The 15,189-nt window shown below is 44.7% G+C and overlaps 1 protein-coding gene across 2 annotated transcripts in view; it reads left to right on the top strand.

The window, feature by feature from the left end:
- RASAL2 (RAS protein activator like 2) overlaps positions 1–6,116 on the top strand; it is a 396,673-nt gene extending 390,557 nt beyond the window's left edge. For both annotated transcript variants that reach the window (XM_032629632.1, XM_032629643.1), the window contains exon 18: positions 343–6,116. In XM_032629632.1, the coding sequence (XP_032485523.1) occupies positions 343–507 (165 nt within the window). In that variant the 3' untranslated portion in view covers positions 508–6,116. The remainder of the gene's footprint in view (positions 1–342) is intronic.
- The last annotated feature ends 9,073 nt before the right edge of the window (positions 6,117–15,189 follow it).

Here is a 15,189-nt window from a genome sequence, read left to right on the forward strand (position 1 = left end):
CCCAAAGTACTTAATACAGCAAGGCAGCTTGACACCTCTGTTTCATAGTCTGACGTAACACATGGTGTCATTTTTACATGATGTCCTAGGGTCCCAAAGGATGATTAATAACAAATCCTGCTATGCTGAAAGGAAAAAAGAGAGAAAATAAACACAGACCCGTTGGGCTCAGGGGAAGCTGGCCTGACCAGGGTGCAGAAAGAGGCAGAGACGTTCCATTTGTCTGGGAAGCATCATGTGTACTGCTGTTTGATAGAAAGCATTAGAACAGTCATTCAATAGAATATTACGGTGTAGTTGCCTGCATGGAGCCAGAATAAAGCCATGATTGGTGTGTTGTAGGAAAAACGGATCGTGTCGCTGGATTCGGCCAACACCAGACTGATGAGCGCGCTGACCCAAGTGAAGGAGCGGTACAGCATGCAGGTCCGCAATGGCATCTCCCCCACCAACCCCACCAAGCTTTCCATCACGGAGAATGGTGAATTCAAAAACAGCAGCTGCTGATGGGCTTTGTGAATAGACAGACTGTGGGAGGAGACAGAAGGAAATGCCCCCGCTCTCCTGTCCCCAGCCCTCTCCCCACTCCACCAGGTTTACAGAATGTTGCTACTTCAGAACAGCAGGGTGGCGAGCAACTCTCCAATGAAGAAAGGAACCTTGTCTTTCAGGGCATAAGGCTAAGACTTCCAAGGTCGACGCTTCCTCCCCACCCACCCCCCCCCCCCCCCCCCGGCTCTGTGTACATAGGGAACTTAGTTCTGGGCCATGTACAGAAAATACCACTGTAATATACCCAAAGGAAGTTAATAATGTAGATTACCTTTTTAATTATTGCTATTTTTATTATTGTTGTCCTCTTGTTGAAAGCACTGCAGTTGTTAGAGGAGGCAAAGTAGGAGGTACATATGAATGAGAGATGAGCCTGGCGGCTCACCTGGTAGAGACCACATGTCTGTCTGATAGAGCACACAGACCGCAGTAGGACATTGTCAGAATGAGTTTTTCAGGGATTCCTCTGCCAGTTTAAAAACTCCACTCTGGTTCCCTTGTCCTTTAGGAAAACATGCAAATACCGAGATCCAAACAAAACAGTTTATCCCATTGATCAACGAAGACTGGTTCTGGATGGACAGCTATCTGATTTGGGGATACACTGTTCCAGAGGACACAGATAAGAGCTGTTGTATCAAAACTGGACTTTCGGAGTGATTTCTATTGAACTCCTGTTGCTGTCTGTAGCAGACGGGAATTTTCCACTTTAGATAGGGGGCTTTTTTTTTTACCCCAGCTGTAATAAAGGGTGTTCTTCTTCCTCTTTAGAGTCTACAAAACTATAAATATTTGTGTCTCTATAAACCATCTGCATCTTCACACCCACTTGCCCTTTCCTCCCCCATGGTGGGAGTAGTCATCACCAACAGGGTTTACTCTCCCCTGGAGAGGTTATTCAAATATGCTGTCCATAAGCCATCCGAAATAAACACCCTTTCTTCCATACAGAAAAGGGCTAACCATACCATACCATGGCAGCAATCTCTGAATATTTCCTATCAAAAATTTTTTTCTATTTGTAAGTTATAATTTTGGTTTGGGATAAAGATTTTACCCAGTGTACTAGCAGATCTCTGGGCAGGGTAATTTTATCTCAGTCTTTAACTTTTAAATTGCTTCTTCCTCTAATCCCCTCAGTAAAATTTGGAAAAGAAATCCAAATCTGAAGCATTGCTCTCTTAAAAGTCATGATTACTCTTAATGAAAGATAAAATACTAAAAGTGGGAGGACAGCACATTCCAGCTGTTATTCCCATGCTCTTTGTAGATTTGGCAATAATAACCCAGTTTCACTAGCTGTCATCGTTGGCTTTATTGTAGGACAGATTTACTGTAGGACAGAAACAGTCATGGAAGCTAAGTTACTTCCTTTTTTCCAGAGGTGTGAAATGTCATCTTGAATGCAACCTTGATTATCAGAAGTATGGAATGTTACAAGTTAAACAGACATTATATTTACAAGTATATATACACATATACTCACACATATGTACATATAACTGCACAAATAGGAAAAGTTCCTGCCTTCTATGCTGTTGGATATAATGTTTAAAGGGGTTAGAATCTCTTTAAGCAAGATCTAAGCAATTGTTTATATTGAGAAAGCAACAACATTTCTGAAGTAAGTTAATGATGTTTAGTTGAAATTATAAACCTTAAGGAATTTTTTTTAAGAAGGAAAAGGAGAAAGGAGAGGGAAAAAAAAACCACCTGAGGAAGCCATAGACCTGGAGTGAGTGTTTCCACATAACAGAATACTTATAAGGAGACGAGAGAACATTTATTGTGTCCCCTTTTGGGTGAAGCCCCGACAGAGACACCAAACCTCCATTTCCACTGCACCCCCAGGCTTGCATTCTGACCTCTTAAGCACTGCCCTCAGGTGGGTCTTTGTGTTGGGCCTTGCATCTCAGCAACCTCACCATGGTCCCCAGCCCACTACCTTTTAAAACATTTCCCCTTCGTAACACTCCTGTTTCTGCCAGTCAGAGATCTAAATCAGGAGCTGCCCAGTGTGCTTATCTGATCTGCAGACTTCATGCCCACATGTATTGGCACTTGTGCATTTTCTTGACCCGTGATCATTATTTTACAAATTCTTCTCTCTTCCCTCCAAGCTGAGGGCACACTGTGGCCAAATGACTTATTTTAATAGGAAAGAAACATCACCAATTCTGAAGTAGTGCTTCGTGTTTGGGGAGAGGGTATGTAAACATAGGTCCGTTCTTGTTTGTGGCTATTTTCAGCTCTAGCCATTCTTTATAAAAGTCTTCAGAAAACCTGGTAAAAGAATGGTCAGTTTCAGTGGCCTTAAGTATGTAACATGGGTGTTGTCTTACATTGAGGTTTGGAAGCTCTCAGGTGGTGGTTACGGATGACAGAGGACTGATAAACTATATTGGAGGGTTGGAGGACACAATATCAAATATGTTTTTGATGGATGCAGTACATCTTGTCAGCATTATGGGAGCTTCTTAGAGGGCTGCCTACTTTGGAAGATTAGATGCCCAAAATGTTTGGATAGATTATGCAGCCCTCTATTATCAGGTTATCTTGAATGAAGAGAAAAGAGTAAACAAATAATAAAATTAGAGGTAAGCTAGGAATTCAGTGTAATTGCCAGATGTTAAATTTTAGATTATCCTTTGAACCTATTCCTGTCCGAATATTTTTCTGAGTATTTCTTTAGAGAATGCTGCAGTCTATAGAACTTATTCTGAAAGACTTTTTTTTTTAGCATGGAAAAAGTCAGCAACAGCTGATAATTTTTATGGAGGTATTGCTTAATTGGCTTTTCTTCAGCCCAGATAAGTGCATACCTCTCTTGCTGGGAGGAGGTGTATGGTTGAAGAGAAGTGGGTGGATTATGATAGCATGTCTTGCACTCCTTCTAACACCCAATACGTCACCACATGGTGGGGTGCAGCATAGACCAAGGCTGAATGGAATTTGGAATTCCTGTGAAGTGCTTGCAAAATGCTTGTCCAGATGACAACCAGATTTGGCCATTAACAAGGACAATGGCCAAATTGGTAGGATTTAGGAAAAGAGCTTTATATTTCCCTTTTATTTTCACTGGAGCAATAAGCTTTCTGAGCCGAAGCAGCAAAAAGGAGTAACATTTCCTTCAATTCATCACATTGCCTGAGTCTCTGCAATACAAGCCATGAAGGAGGGGAGATTATAACTAGGTAACAATGACAAACACTTGAGCACTTACTATGATCCAGGCATTATCACCAAGATACTGTTGGGGTCCAGGGCAGTCTGTTGTAAGGGAAATGTGGTAAAATGAGGTCATCATGCAGCTGTAACTTTGCCCTTTCACTTGGCATTGAGTTGGTCAGAATTAGCTTTCTCTAGTCTGCTTCTACCTTTCCCTTTCCCTGTAATGGTGTTGCACAGTGAAAGAAAAAGTTGGATTTCCTGTCTACGACTGCTGTATGCCCTTGAGAATTAACTTGGCTTTAAAAGTAAAGCTTTTTAGATCTTAGTCTATTTATGGATCTGTAGCTCTAGCGACCCTCGTTTCTCACTCTGTCCTCAGAGGCACACTGGGTTGAGAGCAGTTCCTTTTTGGAAGTCCCAGAGCAAGACAGTTGCCATCAAGTGAGTTTGATTACAATTCGTTCTGCCTTCCATCTAGGTTTAGTTCCAGTTACGTCCAGTTTGGAGTTTCTGAGAAGGCTGGTTGTGGGACTGAACTTGGGGAAGGAACCCTCCTTGGGATTTACCTAAGGCCCATGTGACCCTGACTAGAGTTGACACCAGACTAGGCTTGTCACTGGGCCTGACTCAGCAGCTCTGGAGCCCACACCATACCTTCCCTGTGTTTTCACCTTTGGGGGGGTCACCTTCTACAGATTATGGAAAACCAAAAGGGCTTTCTTCTCCATTCCCCTTCCCTTTTTCAAGTCTGATAGTGAAGTCTCCTGCTCGCTTCAACAGTAAATAGTTGCCTTCCCACCCCTTACCTGAGGGCCAAGAATTTGGGATACTTTGTTTTTATCAATATGTCAATGGAAGGGACCTATTTTGCCAGCTTGTTTAAAAGCAAGATATGTTGGGGTGTTGAATTTTTAAATAGAATCTCTTTTTGTGTCTGAGTGATTGTTGTTAGTTCTAGAAGCATTCTGTCATGACCCAGTTAGGAATGCTCTTGAGTTTAGGAAGGACAAAAAGTGATGAAATTTGCATGAGACAGAATAAATATCTTATGAGGAGTGAAAGAACCCGAGGAAGATACATGATCCAAAAGGGGACTAATGCACAGCAGCCTTCTCCATAGCCCAACGGTTCAAGGAAACAGGAGGATTTATATCCTTTGCCCAATCTCGAAATACGTAGATATATAGAAAGGCCGTTTCTGTAGACAACATGTGGGTACCCACACAAAACACACGATTCCTAGGGCTTCCTTTTTCTGAATGTTAATCCATCTTATAGAGCAGTGATTCCCAAACTTCCTTGAGATTTTTTAGATTTTATGCTCTCCTTTGTTAGATTTTATGACAGTGGTTCTTTCCTCTTTAAAATGTACCATATGTGTTATATGTATATATAAGTTAAAGTGACTTGAAATTTGGCTTGACATTGTCTCAAGAACCCTAGATATCATTATTGATACCTTGGGGAGTCACAGAAAGAAAGTTGAATATCACTGATGCGACAGTAGGATACAGAAAGAAATAGCTTTGGTTCCTGATCAGTTAATCCTCAGGTGTTTGAGGAACCAACCCAGCAAGGCTTGGCGATGAGCCACCCAAGGAAAGCCAAGTGGTCGTTTGTGTCCAGATTTCAGCATGCATTTTAATTTCCTATTCAGTTCTTATTTTTCAGTGCCCTTGTTTTTCCCTAGGAAATGTTTTAGTTTGGGATTTAAAACCAGATATATCTGTGGTAGAAAGATTTCCACAGAAACTGTGTTTTAGGGGCCTCGATCATCTGTGTGTGGCTACAAATATTTAAGAATAACGATCATATTTATGTCACTTCTAAACTCCCAAGGGAAAAATTTCAGTTCCCTGATCACCAAAAGGTTAAATACTAATCGACCACTATCCTGCAGAAAATTTGAAATAAATAGTACAGGTTAAATTTTGACTGGTGCTTAGACATTTCCTAGTTACATTAAAATAAACTCAAAGCAGACAGCAGCCCATTAACCTGAATCACACCTGTGAGGAACTTCTAAATTTGATTTTGTTTTTCATCTCCAGGGCCTTAATAAGAGTGTGTTAATACACATGACTATTTTACAATGATAGCTCTAAATAATTTATTTTTTATTTCAAGAAAGAGAAATACACGTTAGAAAAACAAAACCCAAGATTTTATTTTATTTTTAAAGCCATATTTTTGTGCTAGTGGCACTTAGATTGTTCCATATGTGAGATCCATATCTGCATTTCATTACCTGGGTTTGTTCTAAAAGAAGATTTATTTTTGTTCTGTGAATAATTTTTGACGGTTCTTGTACATGTACAGATATAGATACGTTTGAGGTCTTTTATTGATATTCCTACAAAGAATACAAATAAACTTTAACTTTAAACATTTCAGACTAAAGTTGCTACTGTATTTGACATATTACTGTTTGACTTCTAGCATGTTATCTGGGTGATTAGGACACTTGGAGAAAAACCAGAAACAAAATGTATGCAGGAACATTATTCTGAAGGTATATTTTAACATTAAGAACAATGCGTCTTAGAATTTCCCAATTTACAGGTAAAAATATTTAGCTGTAGGACAAAGAGCTAGCATTAACACATACTGTATTGTAATAACACCCTTAGAGAGCTCCTCATTCTGGAGAGTTGGAAATCTCTTTACTAGCCTGTGACTGGTGAAGAAAATGTCCTCCACTTTATTGAAAGTATGGCCCCACTCAGCTCTCCAGACCAGTACTATCCTCTCTTAATTCCCCAATAGATTAGTGTGGTTTGTTTCAGGATTTTTGTTGTCTAGTTGGGGTTTTTTGTTCTTGTTTGCTTGTAATTCTCGAGGTTATTTCCAAATACCCCCATCTTCTGCTTACCTTCATTCTTTAAAACCCCAGGATGCAGGTCCCATAAGTAGTTTTCTTACAGGCTAAGTATAGGTCTGAAATTCCACCAGTTAGCCTCTTCACATATCTAGTGACTTCTACTTCTGTTTTACTATGAATTAAAAAACTAAAATTCACTCAAAATCCAGAGAAAATTGTGTGAGGAGACTCCAGGTCACAGTAGACGTGTGCTATTTTTTGTTTACTTCAAAGCCAACCCATTTCAATCTGAATTGCTCATGACCTAATGTAAGCTTTAAGACTTCTTGGATCTGAAACATCAAAAAGAGAGAAACTGTTGTTGATGCTATCTTGTAACCTCCTAGTCATCTTAGCCCTTAACTGTCCACCCATCTACCCTTTATGTCCAGCCATACCCTTTATTTTTCTTAGCCTCCCTGCAGCTACCTGCCTTTTGTCGTTAGCACCTTCACCAATAGGAAAGTACAGAAATCAAGTTTGTTAGGTCACCACCACCACCCCCAGCACACAAAAAATGTTTAATGACAAAGGAGACTAAAACAAATGACATTCAGGGATTCTCAGTCTTGGCTGTTCATCAAAATCACTTGGGATCTTGAAAACATCAGAGTAGAGATGCCCCTTTAGACCCACCATTGAACAATTAAATAGTATCTCTCTAAGGATTGGGCCAGGCTTTTTTTTTTTTTTTTTTTTTTTTAACCTTCCCCACAGGATTCTAAGTTCAGATAGAGTTAACAACCACTAGTCCATATCTCTCTCTGAGCACTGTGTGAGTGTCTGTTACAATGTTTTCTCTGTTCCCATCCATGGAACTGGGATAAGTTGGCCATAGGTGTTTTGTTTGCCTCCTATTTCAAATTTTATCAGTAAATGCTACTAAAGCTGATAATATACTCTACCTTGTCCCCACCAATTCCATCCTTTATATCTGTGAGGTAGAAATCCTCTCCATTAATATGAGATAGCTGTATTCCAACAAAAGTGACCCGAAGCTGGAACTCCCCATCTTGACCCCAATTTTCCCATTATTGGTTTTAATTTAAAATAAAAGGTAGATGGTTTCTGGTTTGGTAACCCACCCCTGCCAAAAAAAAAAAAAAAAACGGTTCTTGACTTTTGTAGACTTAATACTCAGCACTGCAGTCTTATTACTTGAACTTTTACTAAAAAATTTATCAGATGCCAAATTGCATCATGTGCACCTGTTCTTCAACAGCAAAATGCACCGAAAGCTCTCCAGTTCCCTCCCCGCTACCTGGCAGGCATTTGTGCGTGCATGCGGACGGGCGCACGCGCACACACACACACACACACACACACACACACACAACTGTTCTTCCTAGAGACTTCAGTTTGTGAGATTTTAGAATGAATTGCCTGGGTGCTATTTCTTTGGCCTATGAGTAAATTGCAATAAGCTACCAGATTAACGCCAATCAGTTTCCTTGTCTGTAAAATTATGGTTTTGGCTAGATGGCCTATGAGGAACTCTCTAGCTCTGACATCTTATGATTATTATCTGATATCACTGAAAAATGTGCCTTTAGGTCATATTCAAAAATCAGCTTGAGGCTTTTGTCACAATATTTAGGAATAATTCTTCCTCTTCACAATCTCTCATCTCACAATACTTTAAAAAAAACAAGAGGGAAAAAAACGCCTGGAACAAATGTATATTCAGAATAATAATTTGATAATAATAATAGCTAATATATATTGAGCACTTCCAATGTGCCAATTTGCTAAGCACTTTTTATGGAATATTTCATTTTGTCATAATACCAGCCATATGAGTTAGGTACTGTTGTTCCTAATTCATGAGGAAACTGAGGCTCAGGAAGATTAAGTTACTTGCTCAAGGTCACACAACTAATAAGCTCAAAGCCAAGACCCAAACTTAGGTCCTTCTGACTATGCTGTATTGAGTTTTTTAAGAGCTCAGGAAAAATGGAGAGAGTAAGAAAAGATCTGAGCACATGAACCAACCTGTCACCATGAGCCAGGATGGTGACAATGGGAACAGATGAACTAATTTTCCAAAGCTTTTTCTCTTCCTGTATTGGCTTTGACAGGATCGCTTTGCATTGTCAAGTCACCTGACTGATCAAAATTAGAGGACAGAGAAGTCTCACCTCACTCAAAAATTGGTCTTTCATGTCTTCTGGGTGCATCAGAACTGGGATAAGAAAATCTGCTTTCAGGATTCCAAAGAGTTACCCTGAAAAAGGAAGTACTACCTGGCTCAGAGGAGATTATCTCGTAGCCATTTGAAAACTTCAAGTTCTTGGCAGTCGGGAGTGCCCCCTGGACACTGTAGATGCTACATGGTGATTTAGGATTTCAAAAAGAAAGAAGAAACTGCTGGACAGAAAAATGCTCAGTCGTTTTTACTACGTCCCTTTTGCATATGAGAAAGAGGAGATTCTGAAGTAAGGAAACATGCCCCCCGGGAGCTTTCACAATCGCCAGGGAGCTAACCAACTCTAGGATCCTCATCCTTGTTCCCTTCCCATTTCAGGCTGTCTCTCACAAAAAGGTCTTCAGCGCCCTATGCTAAGGAGTGGCTGTCCAGATTTAACTGCCTGGTTGTTAAGAGTGGGAGCTTGGTAACCAGAAGCAGTTACCTGGTGTTGGTGCTAGAGTGTTTTCTTTAGAATCTGGGTTATTAGATGAGCTCAGATGTTGGGCCTGAGTGGCAATAGCTGCATCTGTCATATCAGTGCCACTTCTTTCACTGGTCACAGCTACAAGAGGGGAAAATAAAGGAGTTATTGCAAATACAGCCAGAAGCAAGGTGGTCTGAGATTGGTGACTGCCCCTGAGCTAGAAGACAGGAACGGGCAGCCACCATCCTGCAGAAACCATCTGGGGTGGGACGCTCAGTCCCTGCCAATCCTTCACTTACCTCCGTAGGCTCATGTACCCGGTAGCTACAGCATCATCTCTCATAAAGTGTCTCTGATACCAGGATTTGTGGGGCTTAGCAATATTATAAGATATCTCCTCAGGAGTGAGTGTTTATTTTCAGCAGTTCCTACCCCCAGAAGCCCAGTGCCCTTATGTAGTCGGCCAGCTACACAGGGCCCCCACCATGGCACCCAGGAACCCCCAACCTCTCCATCAAGGGGTAGCACCTCAAACTCAAAGTACGTATTCCAAAACCAAGCTCAGCCTCCCCCAGCAGCCTCCTCACCCCCTTTATGGTGCCCATCTACTGAGGCTCTCCAGCTGCTCCCTTACTCCCTCTCACTTGCTGTCACGTTCAGTCACCAAAGTCCTGTCAGTGCCTTGCAGATGTCTTTTTTTTTTTTAATATGGAATATTTGAACCATATTGTTCTTGTGGTATATTACTGTAAAATATTTAAGCAAAAGTATCCCCTCCCCTGACCCAGGGACAACCACTATTAACAGTTTGCTATAGAATATCCTTCACACACTTGAATTTTTTAATTTGAATGCGTAGAGATCTACCTTATTCTCTTTAAAGGCTGCATAGTATTTCACTGAATGTACCGTAACTTATTTAATCAATCTGCTTTCAATGGACATTAGATTGCCTCCAGTTTTTCACTGTAATAAACAATGCTGCAACAAACAACCTGTGTGTGGAGGACACGTATATATGTGTATGTGCACCTTGTACTATTATTTCCTTAATAAATTTCCAAGGGTAGAATTTCTGTATGAAAGAGTATGCACATTTCGGAACTAACAGGCATTGCAAGAATGGTAGCACAAGTTTACTGTGCTATCCAGTGTCTGACAGTGCTGATTTTCTCACATTCTTATCAGCATTATCACCCCAGATCTTTGCCAAACTGCTAAGTTAAAACAAAGAACTTTTTAATGCATCTTGCTTTTAATTTGCACTGCTATAATTCAATGAACAAAGCTGAGCATTTTTAAAAATGTGTTTGTATTTATATTTCTTCAATTAATGTCACTTGCAAACGATGTAAAAATCAGTTCCCTCATGTCCCTCCTTGCTCCACTGCTCCAGATCTGGCCTCGGTTCCACTCTCCCGAACTGTGCAAGTCTTTCCCCACACATACACTTCCTGTGTCTCCTCTCCAAAATGCCCTCTTCTTACTCCAGCCAAAGCATTGTACATTTCTTCAGTGAAATAAATAAGTTTGTAAAATCCAGAAGCACAGAAAGGGGGAAACACTCATATTCTTGTTGCCTGAATTTAACGATTGTTAACATTTTCACACATTTCTTTACAATCTTTTTTTCCCAAGTATAGGTTGATGTTTCCTTTCAACATTACTGTGACTGTGTTATATGTATAATGTTGAATCATCTGTTTTCCTTTAGCATCCTGATACAGGCATTGCCCCATGTCATTAAAACCACCTTGCTTCTATTGACTACAGAGCTGACCATTTTGCTCACTTGCTAAAAACCTCTGATGGCTGTGCTGACTGCAGGATCCAGTCCTTCAGAATTTGGCCTCAGTTTACGTCTTTCCCCTCATCACTTGCCGCTTCCTTCTCGAATATGTGACCGACACTCCAGTCACATCAGACTGCTTGTCTTTCCCAAACCACACATTTCCATATCTACCTGTCTTTGCCCATGCTGTTCCCTCTGCCAGGAAGAACCTTCTAGCCTTTGCTGCCTGATGAAATCCTCCATTCCCTTTTGTCCAATTACCACCACCTTTCCAGGCAGAATAAATGAGTCCTTTTCTTGCCAAGCCTCTTGGTTCACCCTTCTGCGGCAGCACTAATTAAACTGTCCTGGTTGTCTCTATTAGCCCCTATTAGACTAAGCTCTTTTAAAAACAGGAAGCAGGTCCTGCTCATCTTGGTATCCACTGCCTTGTTCAAAACAGGTACTCAGGAAATGATTGTTGAATTAAATCATCTCCAGTGTGCAAAACACTATTCTAGGCCTGGGAAAGATATAAAGAGGCATAAAACAAAACAGCCCCTGCCCTGTGAGATTTCACAACCTTAATAATTCATAATTGTGATCATTCATAATCATTTGTAATTAATAAAATGAGACTGAGGCCAACCTTGTCTATTGAATAAGGTAAGGACAGATAGGAGACTGAATCACTAAACATTTCACTACTGAATTGAGACTAGAATAGTAATAACTACCATTCATTGATGCCAGGCACTGAAAGATAACTCTTGACATTTGGTGTTTCTCTTCACTTTAAAAATGAGAAAAATGAAGTTCGGAGAGGTTAGGAAGTTTGCCTAAGACCACACGGTAAGTAGAAGACCCAGCATTCCAACCCTTGACTGAAAGACTCCTCTAGCCAAAGATAGGTTTTTCTCCCCTAGATCGCCCCACCCTAAATTATTATGTAGGGGGAGGATGAGGGGGTGAACTGGCTCTAGGATCCCCCATGGAGTGATCTGGAATGCACCTGGGGCCGGGAGATGTGGCCCAGCACATACCCTCACCCCCTCAACCTCCCTGACTGGTGGCCGGATAATGGAAACTAGGGCTTGGTCTCCCCAAAGGAAGACCCAGGCGCCAGGGCGGTGTCCCCAACCCCCAGCGACATGAGTGGGCGGGGACCTGTCTCAGGCTCTGGCCGGCTGCCGGCGGTCTCGGGCGTGCGGCCTGGCTCGGAGCTACACCGTCCTGGCGCGCCGTTGTTCTCTGAGGCCCAGCCGAAGGCTCCGAGGTGCTCTCTTCCGTCCCCAGAAGCTCGGCGCTGCGGGACCGGCTGGACGTGGCAGACCCGGGGGGCGCCGCCATCCCCGGCTGAGCCGAGGCCCCGCGGGTGGAGCCGAGCGAGGGGCCCGCTGCGTCCTCCCGCGGCGTCCCCCCGCGGCGTCCCCCCGCGGCGTCCCGGGCCCGCCCTGGGTCACGGGGTCCTCCGGGGGCGCGGGGTCAGGAGCAGGGCTCGAGCCGGAGGCCAGAGGGATCTCGGTCACTTCCTGGGGGACAGAGGGTCTCCCCAGGAGCGCGGGGCTCGAGGCTGGGGTCGGCGCGGAGGCCGGGGGCACGGGGCCGAAGGACCTATTCTGGGCGGTGACCGGCGGGGTCGAGGGCCCACCGTCGCGGACAGGGCCGTACCCAGGGATCTCGAGGTGGGTTGGAGGGCTCGGCGCTGCCGTCCGTTGGGTCTCTGGCGCCTCAGGGCCCGCGGAGGAGGCGGCGCGTGGGGCGCGGGGGCGGGGGCCGAGCTCGGCGGGCTCCGGGCTGACTAGCTGCGGGAGCCGCGCCGCCTCAGCCGGACCCTGCGCGGGGCCGGCGCTGGCCCCTACGCCAGAGAGAAGGCTTCCGTGGGGCCCGCTGCGCCGAGCGGCCGGGGAGGGGATGCGGGGGGGGGCGGGGCGGGGGACGGCGGTGCGCGGCGCGCGGTTTTTCCGCACCCGGCCCTGCACACCCATCGCAGACAGGGCTAAGCAGGGAGGGCCTCCTGACCCCGCCAGGTGCGGCCTGGGCCAGGTAAGACCTCGATGGGAAGCAGAAGACAGGCTGTTGCCCCTCTTCTCAACCTAATCTCTTGCCTCCAGGGGGAGGGCCACGTTCCTTAGCAGCTCACGGGGACCCCACCCCTGCAGGGCCCCAGCCTCCCCGCTCAGCGCTACGCACCCCGACCCCCTCCACTCCCTCTGCAAGTTAACTTCGAAATCACCTCCTCCAAGAAATCCTCGTTTAATTACAGGAGCGGGGACAATCCCCTTCTCTGTGTCCCCACCATGCCTGTGACTACACAGGCAACACTGCCTGTCAGGAGCCCTCTTCCCAGCCGGCTGTCAGATCCTTCAGAACAGGCCCTGCCTTTTCCTTGTGTCCCAGGAATGAATAAAGCTCTGTGCAACTATAAGCAAGACCCCTAACTTCTCTGTGTCCTCAAAAAGGCAGTAATACCATTGTCATATGTAGGAATCTGTAAAGATGCCAGGAGAACTGTGATTTTTGCCCTCAGTTATCCTAGTTTGCTTCAGACCTCATGGGAAGCAAAAGGAGGCAATAGCTGTGAAGATGTTTCAGGAATTTAAAGATGCTGAAGGAACACTGTCACTGTCATTCCCAGCCATGTCCCCACAACTCACCTCTCATCTTCTCTCCTCCCAGAAAAGCCCCAAATTGAAAGGGATTTGGCCCTCTATTGCACTTCCCTCTCTGGATGCTGAACCTCAGAGGCCTCTCTGATGATTTTTCCTCAGAAGTACTGCTCAGCTGGGCAGTGAGGGCGTCTTCCCGTCTGTCTCCCAGGCCAGGCCCTCATCACCTCACCTGAGAGACTGCACAACCTCTCTTGGGTCCCCTGGCCCGGGAGCTGCAAGTCCAGTGGTCCAGTTCAAGGAAGGAGGTTGATGGTGACCGAGTCCTCCTCCTCCAAACCCCAGCCGGCCCAGCAGAGGGGGGCGGCCCAGGGAAATCCCTCTCCATAAGTGGCCCATGGTCGCCACCCCGTTGGTTCACCTCTTTCCTGGCCCCTCCCTGGCCCTTTGGGGAGGATCCCATGGGACCTACCCTGTGCTGCTGCATCCAGGCTACCCTCTCCACTTCCTAGGCCCTGGAGACCCCAGAATCCAGCCAAGAACAGGCTCAAAGCACCCATAGAGAGCAGAAAACAGGGGAGGGTACTTGGCCTGGGCGTTGTCCCCATGGTCACTTCTGAGGAGGGTGTGTAGGAGAGCTGAGGGAGGGCTGCTGACTCCCGGTGTCCAATGGTGGGGTCTGCAAGAAAACACCACCGGTGAGTGTGAGGGCAGGGCTGATGAGGGGGGACACAGCACCCCCAGGTCTGCCACAGCCGACACGCCTGTGAGAGGTCCCACCAGACACTGATGACCAGCCTCCCATCACAGGAGCCAAACTCAGGAGGGCCCCCGTCACAGGACAGGTATGTTCACAATCTTTATTCCTCACAAAAAGGGAGGAACCATTGTTCCTATTTTACAGATAAGGATCATGATTCTCATCAAATCCAGAATACAAAAAGAAAACAGCCAAGAATAGGCAAATCCACAGAGACAGAAAGTAGATTAGTGGTTGCCAGGGCTGAGGGTGTGAGAGAATGGGGGGGTCACTGCTAAAGGGTAAGGAGTTTCTTATTGGGGGCAATACGAATGTCTTAAAATTAGATAGTAGTGATGATTGTACCACCTGGGTATGTACTAAATCTCACTATACTGGCCACCTCAAAAGAGTGAATTTTAAAGGTACATGAATTATATCTCAATAAGGCTGACACAAACAAGAAGGAAAGAAAGAAGGAAGGGAGGAAAGAGAAGAGAGACGGAAATGACAAGGCAGCATGAAGTCTGTTGCTGAGGAGACGTTTCACACACAACATCCAGAATAACCAGGTGGGCCTCTGGTTCCCATGTGACTGTGGTGACAACAACAGTGTCAGTAGCTAGTATCTTTTGGGTGCTTACTCTGTGCCAGGGTCTCTACTAGGTCCCTTATATTTATTCTCATTCATTCTTCAAAGCCATCTTATGAGGTGCGTCATCAATACCATTTTGTGTTTTCCACATGAGGGAAATGAGGCTCAGAGATGCCGCTCATCTTATTTCTAGCAAGTGATAAAGTCCGATTCCAAAGCCCGCACTTTTAACCTCCTTATTGCGCAATAAGTAATTGCTGTTGCTACTTGCTAATGCCCT

Source organism: Phocoena sinus, chromosome 1 (assembly GCF_008692025.1).
Source record: "Phocoena sinus isolate mPhoSin1 chromosome 1, mPhoSin1.pri, whole genome shotgun sequence".
NCBI classification, from domain to species: Eukaryota; Metazoa; Chordata; class Mammalia; order Artiodactyla; family Phocoenidae; genus Phocoena; species Phocoena sinus.